The sequence below is a fragment of the Giraffa tippelskirchi genome, chromosome 6 (assembly GCF_054371585.1).
Source record: "Giraffa tippelskirchi isolate mGirTip1 chromosome 6, T2T-mGirTip1v1.2.pri, whole genome shotgun sequence".
In the NCBI taxonomy this organism is placed as follows: Eukaryota; Metazoa; Chordata; class Mammalia; order Artiodactyla; family Giraffidae; genus Giraffa; species Giraffa tippelskirchi.
In genome coordinates, this window is record NC_137280.1 from 91,844,143 (window position 1) to 91,866,108 (window position 21,966).

At 52.1% G+C, this 21,966-nt stretch overlaps 1 protein-coding gene and 1 non-coding gene across 9 annotated transcripts in view; one reads left to right on the forward strand and one right to left on the reverse strand.

Annotated features, from left to right (window-relative positions):
- The window catches only part of SMARCA4 (SWI/SNF related BAF chromatin remodeling complex subunit ATPase 4), an 89,424-nt gene extending 68,487 nt beyond the window's left edge, over positions 1 to 20,937 (forward strand). For 4 of the 8 annotated variants that reach the window (XM_081498353.1, XM_081498358.1, XM_081498355.1 and 1 more), the window contains 6 exons: positions 266 to 519; positions 17,208 to 17,316; positions 17,576 to 17,677; positions 18,441 to 18,573; positions 18,668 to 18,810; positions 20,416 to 20,937. In XM_081498353.1, coding sequence (XP_081354479.1) covers positions 266 to 519; positions 17,208 to 17,316; positions 17,576 to 17,677; positions 18,441 to 18,573; positions 18,668 to 18,810; positions 20,416 to 20,448 — 774 coding nt within the window. In that variant the 3' untranslated portion in view covers positions 20,449 to 20,937. The remainder of the gene's footprint in view (positions 1 to 265; positions 520 to 17,207; positions 17,317 to 17,575; positions 17,678 to 18,440; positions 18,574 to 18,667; positions 18,811 to 20,415) is intronic. The other 4 variants (XM_081498356.1, XM_081498360.1, XM_081498357.1 and 1 more) reach the window with 1 other exon arrangement.
- Positions 15,184 to 15,256, reverse strand: TRNAG-CCC (transfer RNA glycine (anticodon CCC)). The gene has a single exon. It is a non-coding gene; the product is annotated as a tRNA-Gly (tRNA).
- Positions 20,938 to 21,966: the final 1,029 nt, after the last annotated feature.

Below are 21,966 nucleotides of genomic sequence, written 5' to 3' on the forward strand. Positions count from 1 at the left end.
GAAGCACAGTTGTTTAACAACATGGCAGGTCTGGGGCACAGTGTTGACCAGGTCACCTCCCGGTGGAGGGCTGACAGGAGCCCACTCTTTGCGGCTCTGCGCCATGAGACTGTGACTCTTCAGCTTGTCACAGATGCCATATGTCCGTGAGGGACGGGGTTGGGGAGGCAGAGCTGTCCCCCACTGGGCCCCTGGGTCTGCACGCGGCCTCTGTTTGTCGACCTCGGTGCTGGCTGTCCTATTTTTACCACTATTGACCCTGAAGGCCATCGAGGAGGGCACGTTGGAGGAGATCGAAGAGGAGGTCCGGCAGAAGAAATCGTCACGGAAGCGCAAGCGAGACAGCGACGCCGGCCCCTCCACCCCGACCACCAGCACCCGCAGCCGTGATAAGGACGACGAGAGCAAGAAGCAGAAGAAGCGCGGCCGGCCACCTGCTGAGAAGCTCTCCCCTAACCCGCCCAACCTCACCAAGAAGATGAAGAAGATCGTGGATGCCGTGATCAAGTACAAGGACAGGTAAGTGGGGCCTCCGGGGGGGCCCTGTGAGCCCACTGCCTCCAGGGCAGTCACTCCACAAGCTCTGGTTAGTTCTCCATCTCAGAGTCTCTGCCCTCATGGGACATGACGTTCACGGCCTGGAAGAGGGGAGACAGTGTGAGCCGTGATGAGAGGGCAGGGAGGTGACCTTTGAGAGGAGCCCTGAGGAGGGCAGGTCTGGGGCCAGTGCTCCAGGAGGGGCCCCACAGTGGGGTGAGTGGAGGACAAGGGTGTCTGCTATGATGGAAGCTGAGCACGTGGCCAGTGGAGCAGAGAGCTCCACTGAGCAGAGTGGCTGGAGCAGAGAGCCAGTGGGTCTCCTATAGACACCTGCCCCCTACCCTTGCTGCCCTCTTCCCACCTGCTGTAGTCTCCCTGGGCCATCACAGGTCAGCTGCTTGTTGAGAAGACATTGACCAGGGTCCCTGCCCTCAGAGAGACACCAAATAGAAGACTGTGTGCTTTCTGCTTCAGTGAGGGTCCTGAGTGGATCAGGAGCTCTCCTTAAGAAAAACAGGGGCTTTCCTGGTGGTCCAGCGGTTAAGGCTCTGTGCTACCCTGCAGGGGACACGGGTTTGATCCCTGGTCAGGGAACTAAGATCCCACATGCTCTGTAGTGTGGGCTAGGGAAAAAAAAGAAAGATGAAAAAAGCAGAATAAGAAAATCTTGGCTCTCTCACAGCCCTCCCAGGAGATGTGTGCGTGTCCTGCCCACCCAGGGCAGGTTGTGTGCAGGTGCACAGGGCAGCCAGGGTCATCCTTCAGCCCCCCAGTGTCTATTCCACTTCCTGCTACATCCAGGTCGGTAAGGCTGTCCCCATGGCAGGAAGGTTTCACAACTTGAATTTATAGCAATGCTTAGCAGTTAGTCACAAGCGAAGTGGCAGGGGAATTAATCTGTGGGAGGGAGTAGTGTCAAGGTGTGCGCCCAGGGGGCATCCCTTGAGAAACTGTTAGCGTGAATTTTGGGGTAAGTAGTGACTGTTATAGAACCCAAATAAAGGCTACAAATTGTGCTAAGAATTTTCTGTCATTAGAAGAGAAACAAAGGATGAAGTGGAGAAGAGGCAGATTCAAGTTCAACTGCTGGGCCTAAAAATGTAATCTGTGTCACTGTTGAGAACAAAACATCAAACTCATTTGAAGATTTCACCTCTGAGGCAAATTCCACAAAGAAAAAGAAATTATTCAAAATATGGAATGTACAAAAATCCAATGAAAATGACAGACCCTGGTGTTTTCTTCCTAATAATATTCTTCCAAAGAACCTTATTAGAACCGAGAAAACAAAGACCCTTGGAGGTCAGTGGGGAAGGATGAGTTTTTCTGAACGTCATGCGGATTCCTGGCATATCCAGACAGAGAAGATGAACCTTGACCCCTCCCTTCCCTGCACACATGTATTAATTTTAAATGGATGATAGACAAATGTGATGTAAATGAGCTATATTTCAGTAAAGGGTTTTTTTTTTTAATGTGAAAAGAGCGACGTGGGAGAAAATCTTCATGGCCTGGAAGGAGGCTAGACTTCTTCAGGAGGTCAGAAACGCCACTAGCAATAGAAGACTCTTAAGTGAGACTTCACTAAAATTAAAAACATCTGTTCATCAGAAGACACCCTCTTAACAGATGGTAGAAATTGTTACAGACTGGGAAAGGAAAATCAGATTTTAAAACAGGCAAAAAGGGACTTCCATGATGGTCCAGCAGTTAAGACCTTGCACTCGCTGTAATGCAGGGAGCACAGGTTTGATCTTGCTTGGGGAAACTAAGATTCTATGTGCCATGTGGAGTGACCTTAAATAAATAAATAAAAATAAAATGGGCAGGGGCTTCCCTGGTGGTCCAGTGGTCAAGAATCTGCCTGCCAGTGCACGGGACATGGGTTGGATCCCTGGTCCGGTAAGATCCCACACGCCGTGGAGCAGCTAAGCCAGTGTGTCCCAACTGCCAGTTGTGCACTGTCGAGCCCATGCCCTGCAGCAAGAGAAGCCACCACAGTGAGAAGCCTAAGCACCCCAACTAGAGAGTAGAGAAAGCCCACAACTGGAGAAGCCCATGCACAGCAGTGAAGACCCAGCACACCCAGAAATTTAAAAATAAATGGGCAAAAGGCGTGAACAGACACCTCCCAGAAGAGGATGCCTTGATGACCAATCAGCATGTGAAAAGGTGTTCTGATCACTGCACGGATGTCATGATGACAAGGAAACGTACAAGTGGATGGGAGTGACGTGCCCGCTCATGTGCCCCAGAATGGCGTCACCAAGAACGTGGAGCTCCAGGACCTCACATGCTGCTCATGGGCGCACCAGGCTCTGGGCATCGCCTCCCAGAGCTGGGCACACTGACTGCACTTCTGACACAGCCACTCCAGTCCTAGTGCTGAGCGCACACGCCCACCAGAAGACGTGCACAGGCGCGTCCACAGCAGCTCTGATCACAACTGCCCTAAAGGAAACAGCCCAGTGTCCACCCCCAGGAGAGCATGCCCACGGTGGCCTAATGGAAGGGCAGAATTCTGCCAACCACAGAAACAGCCAAACGTCAACTCCCTGGAAGAATCTCGTAGACGCTTTGTTGAGGGAGAGAAGCCAAACACTGACAAGTACAAGTTGTGTGCTTCCAGTTACAGGAAGTTCAGAAGCTGATCACTAGTGATGGATGTGGATCAGTGGTTACTTCCAGTGGGGGGTACTTGACAGGGAAGAGGCACTAGGGACCCTCTGGGACTTTGGAATCTGAGTCTGCACTTGAAAACCTTCACCAGGAGTACACCTCAGATATATATACTTCCCCATAGCAGGCTACAGCTCGGTTAAAAAAACAACAGGGCTTCCCTGGTGGTCCACTGGCTAAGTGGACCAGTGCAGGGGGCCCGGGTTCCATGCCTGGTTAGAGAACTAGGTCCCACATGCCGCAACTAAGAGTTCATGTTGCACAACTGAAGATCCTGCCTGGGGCAACTAAGACCTGGTGCCGCCAAACAAATCAATAAATAGACACTTGGAACCAGCATCCTATTGATAAGGCCTTGGATATTTTCAGACTAAAGACAAAATATGTCAGATGTCAGTCCACTTTCTGTTATCCTGTGACTTAGAGAAAAATCCATCTGAGCATCATGTTTAGCTATAGGGACACGAGAAAGTGGCTCCCCCAGCCGCTGTGAACCACCATTCTCCTGGCCTGTGTGAATCGGGTGGTAAATCAGTCTGACACGGTGCAGGGAACTCTCGTCAAGACTAGTCTTCTTTAGGACACAGAGATCCTGGTAGGGATTCTGCCATCCAGCTTGCCGAGAAACCCAGCTGCAATCACAGAGCTGAGCTCCCAGCCCTGTCGGACCCACACAGCGGTGCCTCCATTGAGGGTTGGACAGGTGGCTGATGTTTAACCTCATGTCCCCCTGGAATAGACGGCCATGCTAGATTGGGCATGCCTACTAAATCGCTTCATTTGTGTCCAACTCTGTGCGACCCCATGGACTGTAGCCCGCCAGGCTCCTCTGTTCGTGGGATTTTTTAGGCAAGAACAGTGGAGTGGGTTGCCATTTCCTTCTCCCAACACTAGACTGGGAGTGCTCCGTTAAGCTGGGGGAACTGCAGAGCAGTTACGAGAAGGACAGCGAATAAGACGATTGCAGGAAGTCTCCTCGCACTCCAGCTTTGAGATGAGTTTGGTTCTTGACTGGAGCTGGGCCTTCCACTTGCTGGTTTGCTGGTGGCCACACAGGAAGAGATCAGACAAGGCACACAAATGCAGGAAAATTGTCACATCATCCTGGTTGAAATGTTACTTCGTGGCAAATGCTTTCAGAGATGATGTGTGGGAACAAGTTGACATTTCTGATGTTCTCAGCAGACAATTTGAAATCCCGGGGAAAACCATGGTGCGGTTCGTGCAGCTGTAGGGTTAGGCCCCACCCTGTCTGTTCTGACCACAGCTGCAGAGTCCAGGGTCTCCAAGTCCATCCTCAGACTCGATGATTCCCTGGAAGGACTCTCAGAGCATTTTGAAAGCTGGTGTGCTCATGGTGATGGTTTTTTACAGCAAAAGGACACAGGTTAGAACCAGCCAAGGGGAGAGACATAGGGAGCAGCATCCTTCTGTGGCCTTGCGGGCAGCACCAACTTTTCCCGGCAACATTACAGAAAGACGCACACAGAGCATTACCAGCCTTCAAGCCTTGCTGTCTAGGAACTCGGTCACATAGACATGACCAACCACCCACATGGCTGCCTGGTCTCCAGCCCCTCTATGGTTGAGCCAATGATGTGCGACCCCACACCTCTGCCTAGAATCACATTCTTAGACTCTGTGCCCAAGGCCCCCAGTTAAAGAAATCACCGCCCCGCCCTGGACAGGACATTCAAGGGCCGAGAGATGGCCTCCCAGCAGCTGAGGACAAAGGCCAGACCTTTCTTTGGGCCAGGCTAAAATCTCTGTGATGCACCTGTCACCTACCTGGAAGATTCTAAGGAACTGACCACTGCGCCACACCAAGGAGAATAGACATAGAAATCGGAGGCAACCTAATGCACTTTTTTGTCTCAGACTTCCGACCACTCCTTCTCAGAAGGAAAAGTGAAACTTTGGGCTTAAAGATCCCATTTCCTTTCCAGAACCCTGTGATTAGCTAAACACTGTACTTGAGTTAAACGTGGATCCGAAGGAGAGACTGTTACAGCTTGCTTCTTCCTGGCTGCCACAGAACGGTCACCGGACATTGTCAGCAGCTAGCTTCTGTGGGGGGATCCTGCCTTGCTGAACTGGGGTCATGGGGCTGCTGCTGTTCCTGCCCCTGGTGATCATGGAGGCTCGATGCAGTCACTCCAGAAAGAAGTGGCTGGGCCTGCCCTGGGCTGCCACTGATCAGCACCACTCCAAAGGTTGATTTCAAGATTGCCGCACAGTTATGTCCAAATACCCATGCAGTCGTGGTTGCTTGCACCTTCTCATCTATACCCTTGTCTGCATGCAGGTAATGTCCTGATTTGGAACCTTTTGCTCCCTTCATGTGTGTTCAGACCTAGGGCTGCCACACCCACACTCCCCAAGATCCCTGCCACCCATCCATATGCCCTGCTAGTAGCATGCCCTGGAGTTGTGTGACTTCTGACATTAGCATGTGCAGCTTCTGGCATTGGTAGCTGCAACCCCTTGCTATGTCAGGATGAAAATGCACATCCCAGGACTTCTCTGGTGGTCCAGTGGCTAAGACTGTGCTCCCAGTACAGGGGGCCAGGGTTCAATACATGGTCAGGGAACTAGATCCCACATGCTGCAAGTAAGAGTTCATATACCACAACTGAAGATCCTGAGTGCCACAACTAAGACCTGGAGCAGCCAAATAAATGAATAAGTAAGTAAATATATTTTTTGAACGATTAAGATGGTAAATTTAAAAGAAAGAAAATGCACGTCCTGTTATGGGTCCACTGTGGGAAAATTCCTGAAGAATCTGCAGCTGACCAGTTCTGGCCTGGGCGGCCCTGGAGGCCAAGCTTGCATGCAGGGCCTCTCAGGGTACCTTCTTCTTGGTGCTTGGAAACCTGAAAATTACACGGAGGAACTGTCTGTTAAACAGCCGTGAGTGAAACGAGAATTAAGTAATTAAGTTGGAAATAGGGATTTCCACTTTAAAATCTAAACACACAAATAAACTAGGCTCCAGGCTCTGGCCGGGGACTGTGTGTGGTGCCAGCTGCTGTATTCTCCCCCGACCCTTTGCAGGGGTCAGCTGCTGATGGCCAGAACATTTGGGCAGTCTCTCCATATGCCAGTCAGCGGTCATGTGTCCCAGGGCATATCCCGTGTGCCTTTGGGACAGCTTCAGAGAAGTGCATCTTCTAGAAGGCCCTTCTTCAGGGATCAGCCTCCTTAGGACCCCATAGAACCCCCTCTGTGCCCAGCTGGCTGGGGTGTAGAGCTAGACTGTTGACAGCTCCAGGGCAGAGTTGTGGCTGCTGTAAAATCTGCGTTGGAGGGTGGAGGCATGTCGGCACCAGGCGTCCTGAATTTGTTCATGGAGCTGAGGTTGTGCAAGAGAACATTTTTGTTTGTAGGGGATTCTCAGAGGTTATTCCCAGAGAGTTCAGAAAGCTGGTGATGTGTACAGGTGCCCAGGGAAGCCTCCCAGAGCTGAGCTCCACTGGGTGGGCCCTGTGGGTCCCCTTCTCCTGTCTTCTTACCAAGGACCCTGTGAGAACTGTAGGGGTCCATAGATCTGGGGTCCGTACAAGATCCAGGGCTTCCCTGGTGGCTCAGTGGTTAAGAATCTGCCTGCTAATGCAGGAGTCACGGGTTTGATCCCTGAACCCTGGTTCGGGAAGTTCCCACATCCCACTTGAGCAATTAAACCTGCTCACCATGACTGCTCACCCTGTGTTCTAGAGCCCACGTGCTGCAGCTCCTGAAGCCTGCACACCATAGAGCCCACGCTCCACAACAAGAGCAGCCACCGCAATGAGAAGCCCAAGCCCCACAACTGGAGAGTAGCCCCTGCTTGCTACAACTAGGAAAAAGCCTGCACAGCCACAAAGACCCAGCAGAGCAAAAATAAAATTATTTTTTTTAAAAAAGTACCAGAGTCCCCCGTGGGTGATGAAGGGTCCCACCGCATGCTCCGTGGCAGCTTCACCGGGGCCTGGAGACCACTGCCCAGACTCTCTTGGCATTCGCCCTCTGCCCTTGCAGGCGCACTGCACACCTTGATTAGAATCAAAAAGCAGATGGCTCTCCAGGGGAAAGGTTGTGCCTTGATTTGTAAGAAAAACCGGGGCAGAGTCACAAGGTCCAGGCAGGTTGTTGAGCTGAAACATTCTCTAGGAGAGGATGCCCCAGTTGGCTCCAGTCCCCTCAGCATGGGCCTCTGGGGAGAAGGGAGCGGGCGACCATGGGTGGACTTGGAGCCCTTTCCCGAGCGGGCAAGGAGGCCTCAGGCTTCTCCTGCCTCAGCCTGTGGCAGGCCGCACTGGCCCCCCGTCAGGAGCCCAAGCTTGGAATGGGTCCTCCGGGGGCAGGAGGCAGGCCTCCACTTGCGGGGCCAGGTCTGGGGTCAGCGTCATCTGCCTGGCACCCAGTCTCCAGCCTGGCATGGGAGGCGCCCGCGTGAGATGTTGTGAGAAAGAGTGCTGATTGCTATCATCCAACCCCAGGCCAGTCTGAGCGTGATCACGGGCCTGGCTGTTAGCCAAGTGGGGCTCCAGACCACAAGAAGATTCATTTGGGTGGCCTTATTGAGCCAGACTGAGATTCTGAGCCTGCCACCAACTTTGCTGAAAGAAGCTCCAGCTGCCTAGTTTGTCAGGCCAGTTCCACCCCAGGGCTTCACTCTCTGCTGGTAATTGCCGTGGTCGAGACAGAGCACGCCAAAGACAACACAAAAATGTAGGGATCCAGTTCTAACGGTCTTCGTGGCTCATGTGCTCAGTCGTATCCAACTCTTTGCGACCCCATGGACCATAGCCTGCCATGCTAAGACTCCATGCTCCCAATGCAGGGAGCCCAGGTTCGATCCCTGGTCAGATAACTAGATCCCACGTGCCGCAACTGAGACACCTGGAGTAGATGGCACACCTGAGAGGTAGCCTGCATTATGATCTGCCTTCTGCCACTTGCCGTGTGGCCTTGGGTCTGGTGTCTCTCTTCTCCAGCAGAAAGGTTTCATTCAAGCTAAGCGGTTTCAAATCCAGCATAACGGAGTGGTGGTCAGGTTTTCTTTAAAATGAGATTTGGATTTCACTGTTGAACTGGATTAAGAAACATGAGCCTCAGGGACTTCGCCGACGGTCCAGTGGGTAAAAGACTTCCTCTTCCAATACAGGGGGTGTTGGTTTGATCCCAGGTTGGGAGCTAAGATCCCACATGCCTCTAGGCCAAAAAACCAAAAGATAAAAACAGGAGCAATATTGTAACAAATTCAGTAAAGACTTTAAAAATGGCCCACATGAAAAAAAAAATCCTTAGGGCTTCCCTGGTGGCCCAGTGGTGAAGAGTCCATCTGCCAATGCAGGGGACACTTCGAACACTGCTCTGGGAAGATTTCGCTTGCAATGGAGCAGCTAAGCCCATGCGCCACTGCTACTGAGCCCATGCTCTGCAACAAGAGAACCATCGCAATGAGAAGCCCACGCACCCCAGTGAAGAGTAGGTCATCACAACAAGAGAAAAGCCCACACAGCAATGAAGACCCAGCACAGCCAAAAATAAAATTATTTTTAAAAAGAGACATAAGCCCTCAGGCATGTCATTGGCCACCGTAAAGCAGTCATTTCACTAGAGATGTTGGTTCATTGGGTCCTTATTAATCAGCATCATCACCTGCAGCCAGTCCAGCCCTCCTCAGCAGGAGGATCCTGTAATAAGGTTCCGCCCTCCTCCTCCTCTGTTGGGAGAGTGTGTTGAGAGTGCAGGGCAGGTGGCCTAGAGATATTTCCTATTGGCAGGTTCCTTGGTGAGTATTGTCTCCTTTCACTCATACATGAAGCTAGATTTTTCCTACACCACACAGCCATAAATCTGACACTAAGATTGATCTCAGAGCAGTGGATGACTGGCAGGTGGAGGCTCTTAGTAAATGTAAGTGGAACTGCCCTAGACATTTCACTTTTCTGATTCTTGAGATGTCCTTGACTTTGTAATGGGTCAAAATTGAACCTAGAAAGTAATTTTGTTCTAACATCTTTTGTAAAATATAAGGATACATGGTTTTGGTGGTGTTTTTAAACATTCATTTATTTGGCTGCTGCTGCTGCTGCTAAGTCGCTTCAGTCGTGTCCGACTCTGTGCGACCCCATGGACGGCAGCTCACCAGGCTCCGCCGTCCCTAGGATTCTCCAGGCAAGAATACTGGAGTGGGTTGCTGTTTCCTTCTCCAGTGCATGAAAGGGAAAAGTGAAAGTGAAGTTGCTCAGTCGTGTCCGACTCATAGCGACCCCATGGACTGTAGCCTACCAGGCTCCTCCATCCATGGGATTTTCTAGGCAAGAGTACTGGAGTGGGGTGCCATTGCCTTCTCCGTATTTGGCTGCACCTGGTCTTAATTGCACCACACGGGATCCTCGTTACAGCTTGCAGGTGCTTCATTGTGGCTCAGGGGCTTCTCTAGTGGCAAAGCACGTTGAGCTTGTGGGCTGTTGTTGTGGCCTGTGCCCCACACAGTTGGGATCACAACATGTTGCCCCACAACATATGGGATCTTAGTTCCCCAGCCAAGGATCAAATCCATGTCTGCCTGTCATGGAAGGTGAATTCTTAACCACTGAACCATCAGAGTAGTCCCTGGACTAATAGCTTTGTAATATGTTTTATTATCTTATTTTCAGGTTTCATGTATGATGTGCATGCATGTATCTTGAGATGCTGTATCAGATAAATGTTCTGCTGCTAGATTAGTTCTTAATATCCTGAGTTGCACCTATCTGAGGCTTCCCTGGCGGCTCAGATGATAAAAAAAATCCGCCTGCCGTGCAGGACACCTGGGTTCGATCCCTGGGTCAGGAAGATCCCCTGGAGGAGGGCATGGCAACCCACTCCAGTATTCTTGCCTGGAGAATCCCCATGGACCAAGGAGCCTGGCGGGCTACCATCCATGTGGTCACAGAGAGTCAGACACAACAGAGCGGCTAAGCACAGCCGTTCCTATCTAGGACCCTTGCTGATACATTTCACTGACTGAGAGTCAAAAGAAAAAATGGCCCAGGACGAGAAGATATAATCTAGAGGTGTCTTAGGAAGATCTGCACTCTAGGAAGAAGAATGGTGCTGAGGGACAGGGCGGGGCAAGTAGTAGGATCTGTCTGGAGCACTATCTTCAGTTGAGTGTTTCTGCCTGCCTGAGGCTCTCAGTGCTCAAGACAAGAGTGCTGCTGTGATCCATTTGCAGTGTCTGCCCTTGTCAGAGGATGAGGAATGGAAGGCACCAAGCTGTATGTTATCATCCCCAGTACAGACATTCTTCCTGTTATTTTTAGGATTTGTACCAGGGCTCAACAAACCAAATCAGCAGAAATAAGATCTGGCTCACCACTTGTATATGTATAGTCTGAATTAAGAATTTTTTCTTAGATGAGTTTCGGAGAATCAAAAGAAAACTATTTTGGGACTTCCCTGGCGGTCAGGACTCGGAGCTTCCACTTGAGGAGGTCCGAGTTTGATCCCTGACCAGGCAACTAAGATCCTGCAGGCTGTGTGGTGAGGGCATGAAAAGATGACAACTCTTTCATGGTATGAAATTATATGAAAGTCAAATTTTGTTTTCTTATAAATGAGGATGCCTGGATAGTGTGTTAAAACCTAGACTGCGTATTGAAAAGCAGAGACATCAGTTTGCCAATGAAGGTCCGTATAGTCAAAGCTATGGTTTTTCCAGGAGTCATGTATGGATGTTAGAGTTGGACCATAAAGAAGGCTGAGTGCTGAAGAATTGATGCTTTCAAATTGTGTTGGAGAAGACTCTTGAGAGTCCCTTGGACTGCAAGGACATCAAGTCAGTCAATCCTAAAGGAAATCAACCCTGAATATTCATTGGAAGGACTGATGCGGAAGCTGAAGCTCCAATTCTTTGGCCACCTGATGTGAAGAGCTGACTTAACTGGAAAAGACCCTAATGCTGGGAAAGGCTGAGGGTAAGAGGAGAAGGGAGCAGCAGAGGATGAGATGGTTGGATGGCATCATCAACTCAATGGACATGAATTTGAGCAAACTCTGGGAGACAGTGGAGGAAAGAGGAGCCTGGCATGCTACAGTCCATGGGGTTGCAAAGAGCAAAACACGACTTAGCAACTGAAGAACAACATAAATGAGGAACACAGCCAAACTCCCTTTGCCTACATATTCTCTGTGGCTACTTCAGTGCAACACAGCAGAGTTGATTGATTGTGACAGAGGTGATATGGCACACAAAGCCTGTAACATTTACACTAGCTGTTCACAGATGAAGTTTGCTGACTCTTGATTTAGAACAGCGTGTGGGAAAGGATGGGAGAGACCCCTGGCTTGGCCGAGGAGACCTGTGCTCGAGTCCTGCCTGCCCCAGTTCCCAGTGTCTGGGCCAGCTCTCATAACCTCTCTGGTTTCTCCATCTGTTTAAATGGCATAGCCAATGGATGATCTCTTAGATACTGAGAGTCTTTTTTTTTTTTATAAGGGTTTTGTCTGTTTGTTTTTACTGCTCGGGGTCTTCATTGCTATGTGCAGGCTTTTCTTTAGCTGCGGTGAGCGGAGCTACTTACTAGCTGCAGAGCGCAGGCTTTAGAGCTCGGGCTCAGCAGTTGTGGTGCACGGGCTTTGTTGCCCCTTGGCACGTGGGATCGTCCCATACTAGGAATCAAACCCCTGTCCCCTGCATTGGCAGGTTCATTGGACCACCAGGGAAGTCCTCTGGTTCTTTACTTCTCCTTCACGTGTTGTAGGTTTTTTTAAATATCTAGTTATTTATTTGACTGTACTGGATCTTAGTTGGGGCCTATGGGATCTTAGTCCCCTGACCAAGTGCCCTGAACCTTGGCCTCCTTCATTGGCAGCATGGAGTCATAGCCACTGGACCACAGGGAAGTCCCCCACATGTTGTAGTTTTGTTTCAAGAACACATCAAAGGATGTGTCATTTAGACTTTTGGGGCTCTCCCCCACCATGTGGTCAGACTCCTTGCGACAAACCTCATTCAATAAGAAAGGACCACTGGGCTAGATGTGGGAGGGGTTGAGGCTCCAGGCAAGGCCTTGGTCACTCAGCCCCTCTGTGTGTCTTGGACAGGACAGTGAATGAGGGAGAAGATGTCTGCTGTGGGAGCTAACATCTAGAGGCAGGAGATTAATTTCACTGTCATATGTAACAGCAGCCACTGTTGCTGCCAAAGCAGGTGACAGGCCAGGCTGGGGGCATGAGGGCCTTGGTGGGCGCTTCCGTTCTTTTTGTGTCTGAACTGGGGTCATGGGAGGATCCTGACAGCCTTGGGATTCTCCCAGGCTCCTTCACTCCCCTCCCCTCCGCTACCAGGCGGCTGGACACAGAGCAGGGCCAGAGATGGAGTTCCAAGCAACTCTGCCTGCAGAAACTTCTTTAGAGCCAGTCCTCACAGCAGCACACCCTCTGGGCAGTGGGTTCCTGATGTTGCTGCCAGGGTCCTTTCTGGAACAGGGTGCTGTATGAATGACCATGCAGGGGCAGGGCAATGGGGCATCCTTGCTCAGAGACGGCCCTGCTGAAACCTGAGTTTGCACCCTGCTCCGTGACCCTAGGACTTTGACCTTGAGCCGTTTCTTCATTTAAAAAATGTGTATTGAGCACCTATTGTGTACCATGCTTTATTCCTGGTGCAGAAGATAGAGCTGCAAATAAAACAGGCAAGGCCTCTGCCCTCGTGGCTTGTGTTCCAGCTAGTAAAGCCAGGCAAGATGTGGTAGGGAAGATGATAGTTGCTTTGGACAAAAACTAACCAGGATAACCAGCCTCATGCCTAATAATGTGAAAAGATTAAAGCAGCAAAGCTTCTGGGGACTTCGCTGGTGGTCCAGTGGTTAGGACTCCATGCTTCCACTGCAGGGGGCTTGTGTTCAATCCCTGGTCAAGGAACTAAGATCCTGCAAGCCTTGTGGCATGGTAAAAAGAAAAATAGCAAAGTCTTCAAGAAGGAAATGCAGTACTTCTGTGACCTTGGGGTAGACAAAGATTTTTTTCACAAGACAAGAAATACCAGGTATAAAAGGAAATATTGGTAAATTGGACTCAGATTAAAACTAAGGCCCCTTCATTGAAAGACACCATCAAAGGAGTAAGAAGAGACACCATAGGGGACCTCCCTGGTGGTCCAGTGGCTGTGACTCCGTGCTCCCAAGGCAGGGGCCAAGTTTCAATCCCTGGTCAGGGAACTAGATCCCACACACCACAATTAAAGATCCTGCATGCCAGGCTAAGACCCAGCGCAGCCAAATATTTTTTTAGAAAAGATATGCAATGAACTGGAGAAGGTGTTTACGATAAATGTGCCCTACACAGGATTCCCCAGGAGAAAAAGTAAGAAAACAAGGACTGCCTGGGAGAGGTCATCACATGACCAGTATACCTGTGATGATGTGCCCGGCTTTGCTGCTCATCAAGGAGACGTGAAGTAAAACCACAGGAGAGTCTGTGGCCATACCACCCTGAGTGTACACAAACTTGTCTGATCTCAGAAGCTAAGCAGGGTTGGGCCTGGTTAGTACTTGGATGGGAAAACAACAAGAGATGCTGGTAGATGGCTCACCCGCAGCTGGAGGAGTGAACCTGGGGTCAGTTGCTACCAAAACTGTGTGCCCCTGCCTCCAGGACCAGGCCCCCCACCCCCAGGTACCTTCCCAAGTGATGCAGGCCAAGAGCTGGGACACAAGTGTCTGTGGCTGCTCACCAGCTAATATCTCAGACCATAGCCCAGGTTCCTGTCACCATTAGGGGGCAAGCGGACTGTGGCATGTGCCCACCATGGAGCACGTGGCATAGCACAAGGGCCAACAAGAGCAGATCTCACAGAGCCATGCAGGGGGGCGGCCACATCTGGGGGCACACCCTGTGGGATCTCATGACCTGAAGTTCAAGAAGAAGCCAGGCTCAACCAAGTCCTGGAGGCTGGGGAGGCTCACAGGAGTGAGTAAATGAAGATTTGTGCCTTATCTTTTCTTTTTAATATTTATTTGGCTGCACCAAGTCTTACTTGTGGCATACAAACTCTTAGTTGCAGCGTGTGGGTTGTAGTTCCCTGACCAGGGATTGAACCCCCGGCGCACCCTCCCACTTCCCCTCACCCCCCACCCCCACATTGGGAGCATGGAGTCTTAGCCACTGGACCACCAGGGAAGTCCCTGTGCCTTTCTGTCTTTCACCTCAGTAATGCATTTTTATTACGAGGTGTTGGTGGGAGCCAGGGTTCCCTGGGGGAGCAGCCACTTGGGTGATTCTGAGGTGACTGAGCAGGTAGAGAGAGGCACTGACATTAGAGGTTGCGGGCCGCCCAGAGCGCCGTGGATTCTGTTCCCAGCAAGGAGGGACTTGGTGAGCAAGCCTGGAAGGCTCGCAGTCCCACTGTGTAGGGAGTGGGGGCAAGGGGCTCTCCAGGGGATTTCTGAAGACCAAAAAGGATCTCTCAGCACTTTGGGAACCAGAGTTGTGCAGCAGGAGCTTTCCAAGAGGTCTGCATTGTCAGGATAGTTTTCAGAGTCCCTGTGGCCCTGACACCCTGTCCTTCCCTCTCACATGACCAGTCCCCGGCCATCCACGCTCAGCACAACACACCAGACAACAGTTTTCAGGCCAAGTGGGCCTTCATTCCTCAGGGAAAAGATTCCCCCAGAGCTTTGTGAGAGGGTTTTTTTACTATGAAATGTTCCTCTGTGTAATGGCGCTAGAGTCCCCCTTCCTAAGTTCCCTGAAGGTTCCCGTGTACCCTGAGGCCAGGTCACCTGTGTAATGCTACAGGCAGGCACGTAGCCTTGGCACCACATGCATGCCCGTTAGTGAGCTGCAGGATGAATTTAGTGGATTTAAAACTGGCATTTCATTTTCTTTTTGTTGTTTTTTAATTAACTTATTTGTTTATTCAACTTGGCTGCATTGACTCTTCATTGCGACACACGGGATCTTTAGTTGCGGCATGTGGGGGTCTAGTTCCCTGACCAGGGATCGAACCCGGCCCCCCTGCATTGGGAGAACAGAGTCTTAGCCACTGGACCATCAGGGAAGTCCCCAGACTGGTGTTTCTTAAAAAAAAAGTGAAGTAAAGCCGGAATTACCAGCATCCACTGCTGTGCCATGCACTTGTGTTACTTCACACCCGCAGGCCCATGTCCTGCTCAGAACGTTCCATGGGGAGGAACAGGGCCTGTGTGGGTCGAGGAGTCGGGGGCGCAGGTCTGGGCTCTGCTGGAACATCATAAAACGGTTTTCCAGAGTGAGCGGGGTTGGCTTGTCTCCCATCACCCCGAGTCCACTTATCTGAAGTAGAGGCCCCAACGTATTTCATGCCTGTTCTCGTTTTTTTGGAATTTATGTGGACAAATTACAGTTTTCCTGTGGCCAAACCACCCACCACCCTGTTCATGAGAGAACAGGGGAGAGGCCGTTGGGTGGGGACAATGACCTGGAGCTGGCCTCCCCTCCCTGCCCCCAGTCTGTGACCTGCCAGCCCCACACAAGGCAGGAAGTGGCTAAGAACTCAGCCTGGAGGAAAGAGGGGGCTGGCTTTTATTGAGCACAGGTGACCCCACTTCACTCTGGGCAGGGAGGCCAAGACCAGCAAGGCTGGTGTTCGGGCCAGGCTGGATGAGCTTCTCACCAGTTTCCTCATTACAGTTGGAATAACAGAGTCCATTGAGAACATGTGTGTCAGGCCCAGGGATGGTCGTTGTCCGAGGCCAGTAACATGCGAGACCTGGATTCCAGCCCCACCGTGTTTCCCTGAGTGTGAGAGGGGGACCAAGGGCAAATGGCAGCAGCCACTGGGGTGGGCAGTCCTGGCCCAGCTGCTCCCTAATGCCGCTGTGAGATGGGGCATTTGGCGACAAAACCTGAGAAGCAGTCAGGTCATCACTGCTGTCTTCCTGGGTGGTAAACCAAAAACAAGGATGAGATGTGTTCAGGACGTGCAGACAGATGGACAAGCTGCCACCCTGTTCATGAGAACTGTCCTGAAAAGACCAGGAAAGTAGCAGTGCTGATGGGAGGCTGGAGGTGCTCAGCCTTCTGGTACCCCCGAGACCGAATCCGCCATCTAAGACCTGCCTTGGAGGAGGAGCCTGAGTTGCGAAGCAGCCAGGGGGAGCCCGGGCAGCGAGTGGGACCTGAATGAACCCACAACCAGAGCACGTGCGGCCCTGGGTGGAGAGAATGGGAAAGGAGGGTGACCAGGTCCCCAGCCCCCTGGTTGGCCACACCGGGCCTCTGCTACCATCTCTCTGGGGGACAGGATCCCCATTCTGGAGGCTGAAGGGACGCTGGGGGTGGGTGTCGCTCGGTTCACCCCATTCATTGTCCAGGCCCCCAGGAGGTTGTCGCCTTGGAGCCTAGTGCTTGGGTTCCTCATTTCATGGCCACTCACAGCTCACCTTTCCTTTGCTCCCTGGTACAAAACCAGCGCTTCTTAGTGGAAAGAACTAGGAAACAGCTCTAGTCGCCCATTAGCATCTTGTCAGGGGGCGTCTCTCCTTGGGTTTTTGCCTGGTTCTCTGAAGTTCACTGCTCATGAGCGCCCCCCGAGAGAGGCACGACATGCTTGGAAAACCCATCTCTGAAAATGCTGGCACTTACCGCTCCCGACACGAGCAAACTGATTTCTGTGTCATATGTAAATAAACCGAGTTCTCCCTCTTACAGGTGCCAAGGCTCTTGCTGCATGTGGCATGTGATGCTGTTTCCTCCAGGGCTGGGGTGGGGGGAGGTGGGTGAGTTCAGAGCCTCCATACAGATGCAGCAGCAGACCTCTCTGCTTGGCTGCCCCTCGGGAATGTTCCAGAACTCATGAGTCAGCTCACATACAATAAATGACTCCCGAGTGGACTTTAAAATTTCTCACCGTCTCTGTCCTCCAGCGCCCGGGATGGGGGGGTGGTTGTTGGGGGGAGGGTGCCGGGCAGAGGTAGGGGCTCCCCAGCAAGCAGGGCCTGCGAGTGACGCAGCCACATCTCTCCTTACAGCAGCAGTGGACGCCAGCTCAGCGAGGTGTTCATCCAGCTGCCGTCCCGCAAGGAGCTGCCCGAGTACTATGAGCTCATCCGCAAGCCTGTGGACTTCAAGAAGATAAAGGTAACCCCGAGTTGGGTCGAGTGCTTAGAGCCATGGGACGTGGGAGCAGGGGTTCTTGGTCTTGGGCCTTGGGAGCTCCCAACAGGGGCCCTGGTCATTGGCCACTGGGGGCCTGAGGATGTGGCAGGCGATCCCATCACCCACGGCTGGGCCCGTAAGTCCTCACAGAGCCGAGGAGTTCCACTGTGACCTCGCCTTAGGCAGCTGGGACCCCAGGTGCCAGGGGGCCCCAAGATGAGGCCACTTCTCCTGCCCACAGGAGCGCATCCGCAACCACAAGTACCGCAGCCTCAACGACCTGGAGAAGGACGTGATGCTGCTGTGTCAGAACGCGCAGACCTTCAACCTGGAGGGCTCCCTGGTGAGCGGCCCTGGGCCCCCACTCCCCCACCCCCATGAATTGACCAGTTCAGAAAAAGGTTCCCTACACCTCAGAACACATTGCTTATTACAGAGGCATTATGTATTCATTACTGAAAACATAGCAGAAGATAAAGATGAGCAAAGGAGAAGAAATAGACTCAGTCCCATCCGTCTGCGGGGCCCTGGGCACACTCTGTGAACATCCTGGAATCTGTTACGAAGTCATTCAGGGACGCTTTTGAAAGGACGTCCAGTTCTGTGCTGTGTCCTGTCCTGTGATGAGATTCACAGACACACAGCCTCAGCCTGGCAGTTTTCCTCATTGCTGGGATGAATGCCTCCTGGCAAAGAGACTTTAGAATCATACAAGTAGGGGGGACTGCTGGCTTCAGTGAGGCTGTGCGTTTCTGATGCTAAACTGCAGGCCCTCGCTGCGAGTCTTCAAGGGGAGGGAGGGGGACTTCCCTGGTGGTTCAGTGGCTAAGACTATGCTCCCAATGCAGGGAACCCAGGTTCGATCCTTGGTCAGGGAACTAAATCCCATGTGCCACAACTGAGAGTTCATGTGCCACAACTAAGACTGAGCACAGCCAAATAAATAGATACTTAAAAAAAGAGGAACGTGTGGCTATTTCAGAGCGAACACGCCTGACCTTCTGTCCAGGACCATTTCACTGAGCTGTCCCTCGTCCGGGACCAGGCGGGCGGGCAGGCAGCCCCCCATTGGGCCCCTGACCTGAGCCCCGCGTGTCTCCACCCAGATCTATGAAGACTCCATCGTCCTGCAGTCGGTCTTCACCAGCGTGCGGCAGAAAATCGAGAAGGAGGACGACAGTGAAGGGGAGGAGAGCGAGGAGGAGGAGGAGGGCGAGGAGGAAGGCTCCGAATCAGAGTGTGAGTCCTGGGGGTGGGGCGGGAGGTCACATCCACCCCAAGACACCCTGAGGCCCCGGGCTCATGTCTCCTTTCCTTCTGCTATCCTCCCCAGCTCGGTCAGTCAAAGTGAAGATCAAGCTCGGCCGGAAGGAGAAGGCCCAGGATCGGCTCAAGGGGGGCCGGCGGCGGCCGAGCCGCGGGTCCAGGGCCAAGCCAGTGGTGAGCGACGACGACAGTGAGGAGGAGCAGGAGGAGGTGAGGTCCCGGCGCCCTGGGGCGGGCGGGTCACCGGGCATCCATTCTTCTTGCCAGGTCCTAGACCTGTGGGGTGTTTTTCGACCCCCAATCCACAGACGAGGCTCAGTGTTACAGAGCGTGGGACTCAAACCCAAGTCTGCGCAGCCCTGGAACCAGTGCTCTTGGAGCCGGCATCTGGGGTTCAGACAGGGCATCCCTCCTCCCCACCCGACCCCCACAGTTCCCACTGCACAGCCCCCAGGCTGACCATGTGGGGGTGGGAGGCGGGGAGATCGGTGATGCCCTCAGAGAGACTGTCCCCGTTCCTCCAGTGCTGTGGTGTCCTCACCACACTGTGTACCCCAGGACTCTACTTGTGGCTCTGTCCTGGCCTGTCTCGGAGGATTTCCGGTCAGTGGTAGTGGGTTGAATAAAGCAAACAGAAAGCGAAAGTCCCATAGACCACAGTCGTGTAAAACAGGGGAGCTGATTCCATGAACGGGGCTGTGATTGGTACCTCGGTGATGGTCCCCCAGGCACGAGCCACAAGAACCTCAGGAGCACTGAGCCTGTACAGTCTCGTGGGCCTGGGGGCAGGAATAGACTCGCTTGCTGCGTTTTAATAAGTTTTGCCCTCTGGCTCCCACCTGGACGCCTGGCCCTTCCATGCTGCAGGACCTGGGCCGTTTGCTTCACCTCTGAGCCTGCTCCCACTTCCACAAAGCAGGGAGGTCAAATGCATTTCATGGGCCCTGGCTCCCAGCAGAAAGCTTGACAAGCACCATTTCATCATCGTTAGTTTTCTTACAGAGCTATTTGCAGTAACAGCAAAACCAGGTGCCTCAAAATAATCCTGACCACTGACATCCATGGTCTTACAGGGGCGTTAATGACATTCTGAACACGGGGAATGGTGGACTTGTTTGTGGCCAGGAGAGTCTGGGCTGTACAGCTCCCTCTCTGCCCAGTCTGGATCCAGCGGCACCTTCTGTGGCCCTTGCTAAGGTGTTTAAAATGTTTACACAGAAGAGCAGAGATTGTACGTGGTCAGGAATAGCCAAGGTGGTTTTAAGCCTCAGGTCAGGGGAATTCCCTGGTGATCCAGTGGTTAAGACTCAGCACTTTCACGGCTGAGGGCCCGGGGTTACTACCTGGTCAGGAAACTAAAATACCACAGACCTTGAGGCTCAGCCACAAAAACAAACAAACAAAAAAAAACCCACAGGTCAGGGGCACAGGGACAGGCAGACAGCAGTGGGACAGAGCCAAGAAGGCCCAACCTGCTTCCCAGGAACCAAGAAGGAGTCAATGTGAGGGTGCAGGGGCCAATCCTTGGGAGAAAATGACATTTGGGTTTGGCCTTGGCAGCAGGGACTGAGGGCAAAGGTCACTCCACCCCACCCCCAGCCTCACTGTGGACAAGGCAGTTCTGCCTGCACTGGTGATTAAGTATATTTAAAGCAAAGGTCGGGGACTTCCCTGGTCTAGTGGTTAAAACTCTGCACTCCCACTGCAGAGGAGCACAGGTTCAATTCCTGCTCGGGGAACTAAGATCCCTCATGCTGTCTGGGTGCTCCCAAGGGCCAGGCTGACTCACACTCTCTCCTCCTGTCCCCCTCCCAGGACCGCTCAGGAAGTGGCAGTGAGGAAGACTGAGTCCCGACATTCCAGAGTCTCGACCCCGAGCCCCTCGTTCCAGAGCCAAGACGCTGTTAGCCCTTAGCAGTAACGGGTAGCAGCAAATGTAGTTTCAGACTTGGGATAAAAACTGTATAAACAAAAATCTTCCATATTTATACGGCAGAGAACATGTAGGACTGTCTGTGTCTGGCCCTGTCCTGGCATCAGTAGCGTTTGTAACATCATTAACTGTTTAAAACGAGAAAAAAGGAGAAAAAAAAAAAGAATTATGAATTGGGGAACACATGACACCTGTTTTTCTTTTCTTTCCCTGGCAGTACTGTTTCAGCCGCAGTTTGGAATCACTGTAGTTTAAAGCTGTGGATGCATGTGTGTAGCCGTCCACTCTTTGTACTGTATTTTATTGGACAGGTCAGACTCGCCGGGGCCGGGGTCCACAGGCCCGGCGAGGGTATGTCAGTGTCACTGGATGTCAAACAGTAATAAATTAAACCTCCAACAAAAGTCTTGGCTTCTGCTGGACTCATTCCTGGCTCCTGGCATGGGGTGAGTGTCTGCAGCCACCTGCCCAAGCAATGCAAGGCCTGGGGCCTTGGGTGGGGCCTCACTGTGTCTGCGGTCCTGTCCTCCTGTCACCAGACCCCGGGGGGCCCATTTCACAGGGGAAGACACTGAGGCCCAAGCAGAGGAAAACCTTGCCTGGATGTCACACCATCTTGCCTAGCAGCCTGGGCGCTCTCTGGGTCTCTGACCACTGCTGTTCCCCATCATTTGTTTAAGCCCCCCATGTCATGCAGAGAGCAGACAGATCAGTCCCTGCCCCTCTGCAGCCATGGTGGGGTCAGGAAGACAGGGAAACAGACAGGTGCCTCTCGGCAGTCTAAGTCCTTTCACACGAAGCACAGGGCATGTGGGGACCCAGGTGATAAGGGAGAGCTTCCAAGTCCAGAACTTACTTTAGGTCCTATTCTGTAGTTTTTGTGTGTCCCTTAAGATCTTGTATTCGTGAGTCACTGTCATCATATTTGCCTTTAATTCTTCAAACATTGTTCACTTTAGTTTCATGAATATGTTTATACTGACTGCTGTGAAGTGCAACATCTGGACTCCCTCAGAGAACATTTCTATTCACTTACTTTTTTTCCTCAGGGTAGGTCACACTTAGCTGTTTCTTTGCATGTCATGCTGCCTTTTTTTTTTTTTTTGGCAAAAACAGGCTTTTTTTTTGGCCATGCCATGTGGCCTGTGGGACCCCAGCTCCCCAACCAGGGATTGAACCTATACCCCTGGTAGTAAAAGAGCAGTGTCCTAACCACTGGACCACCAGGAAACTTTCTCAAAAATGGGCATCTTTGGGGACTTCCCTGGCAGTCCAGTGGTTAAGAATCTGCCTTGTGATATAGGGGGATGTGGGTTCCATCCCTGGCCAGGGAACTAAGATCCCACATACCACAGAACAACTAAGCTCACATACCCTAGCTAGAGAATCCATGTGCCACAACGAAAGATCCACATGCCTCAGCCAAGATCCAA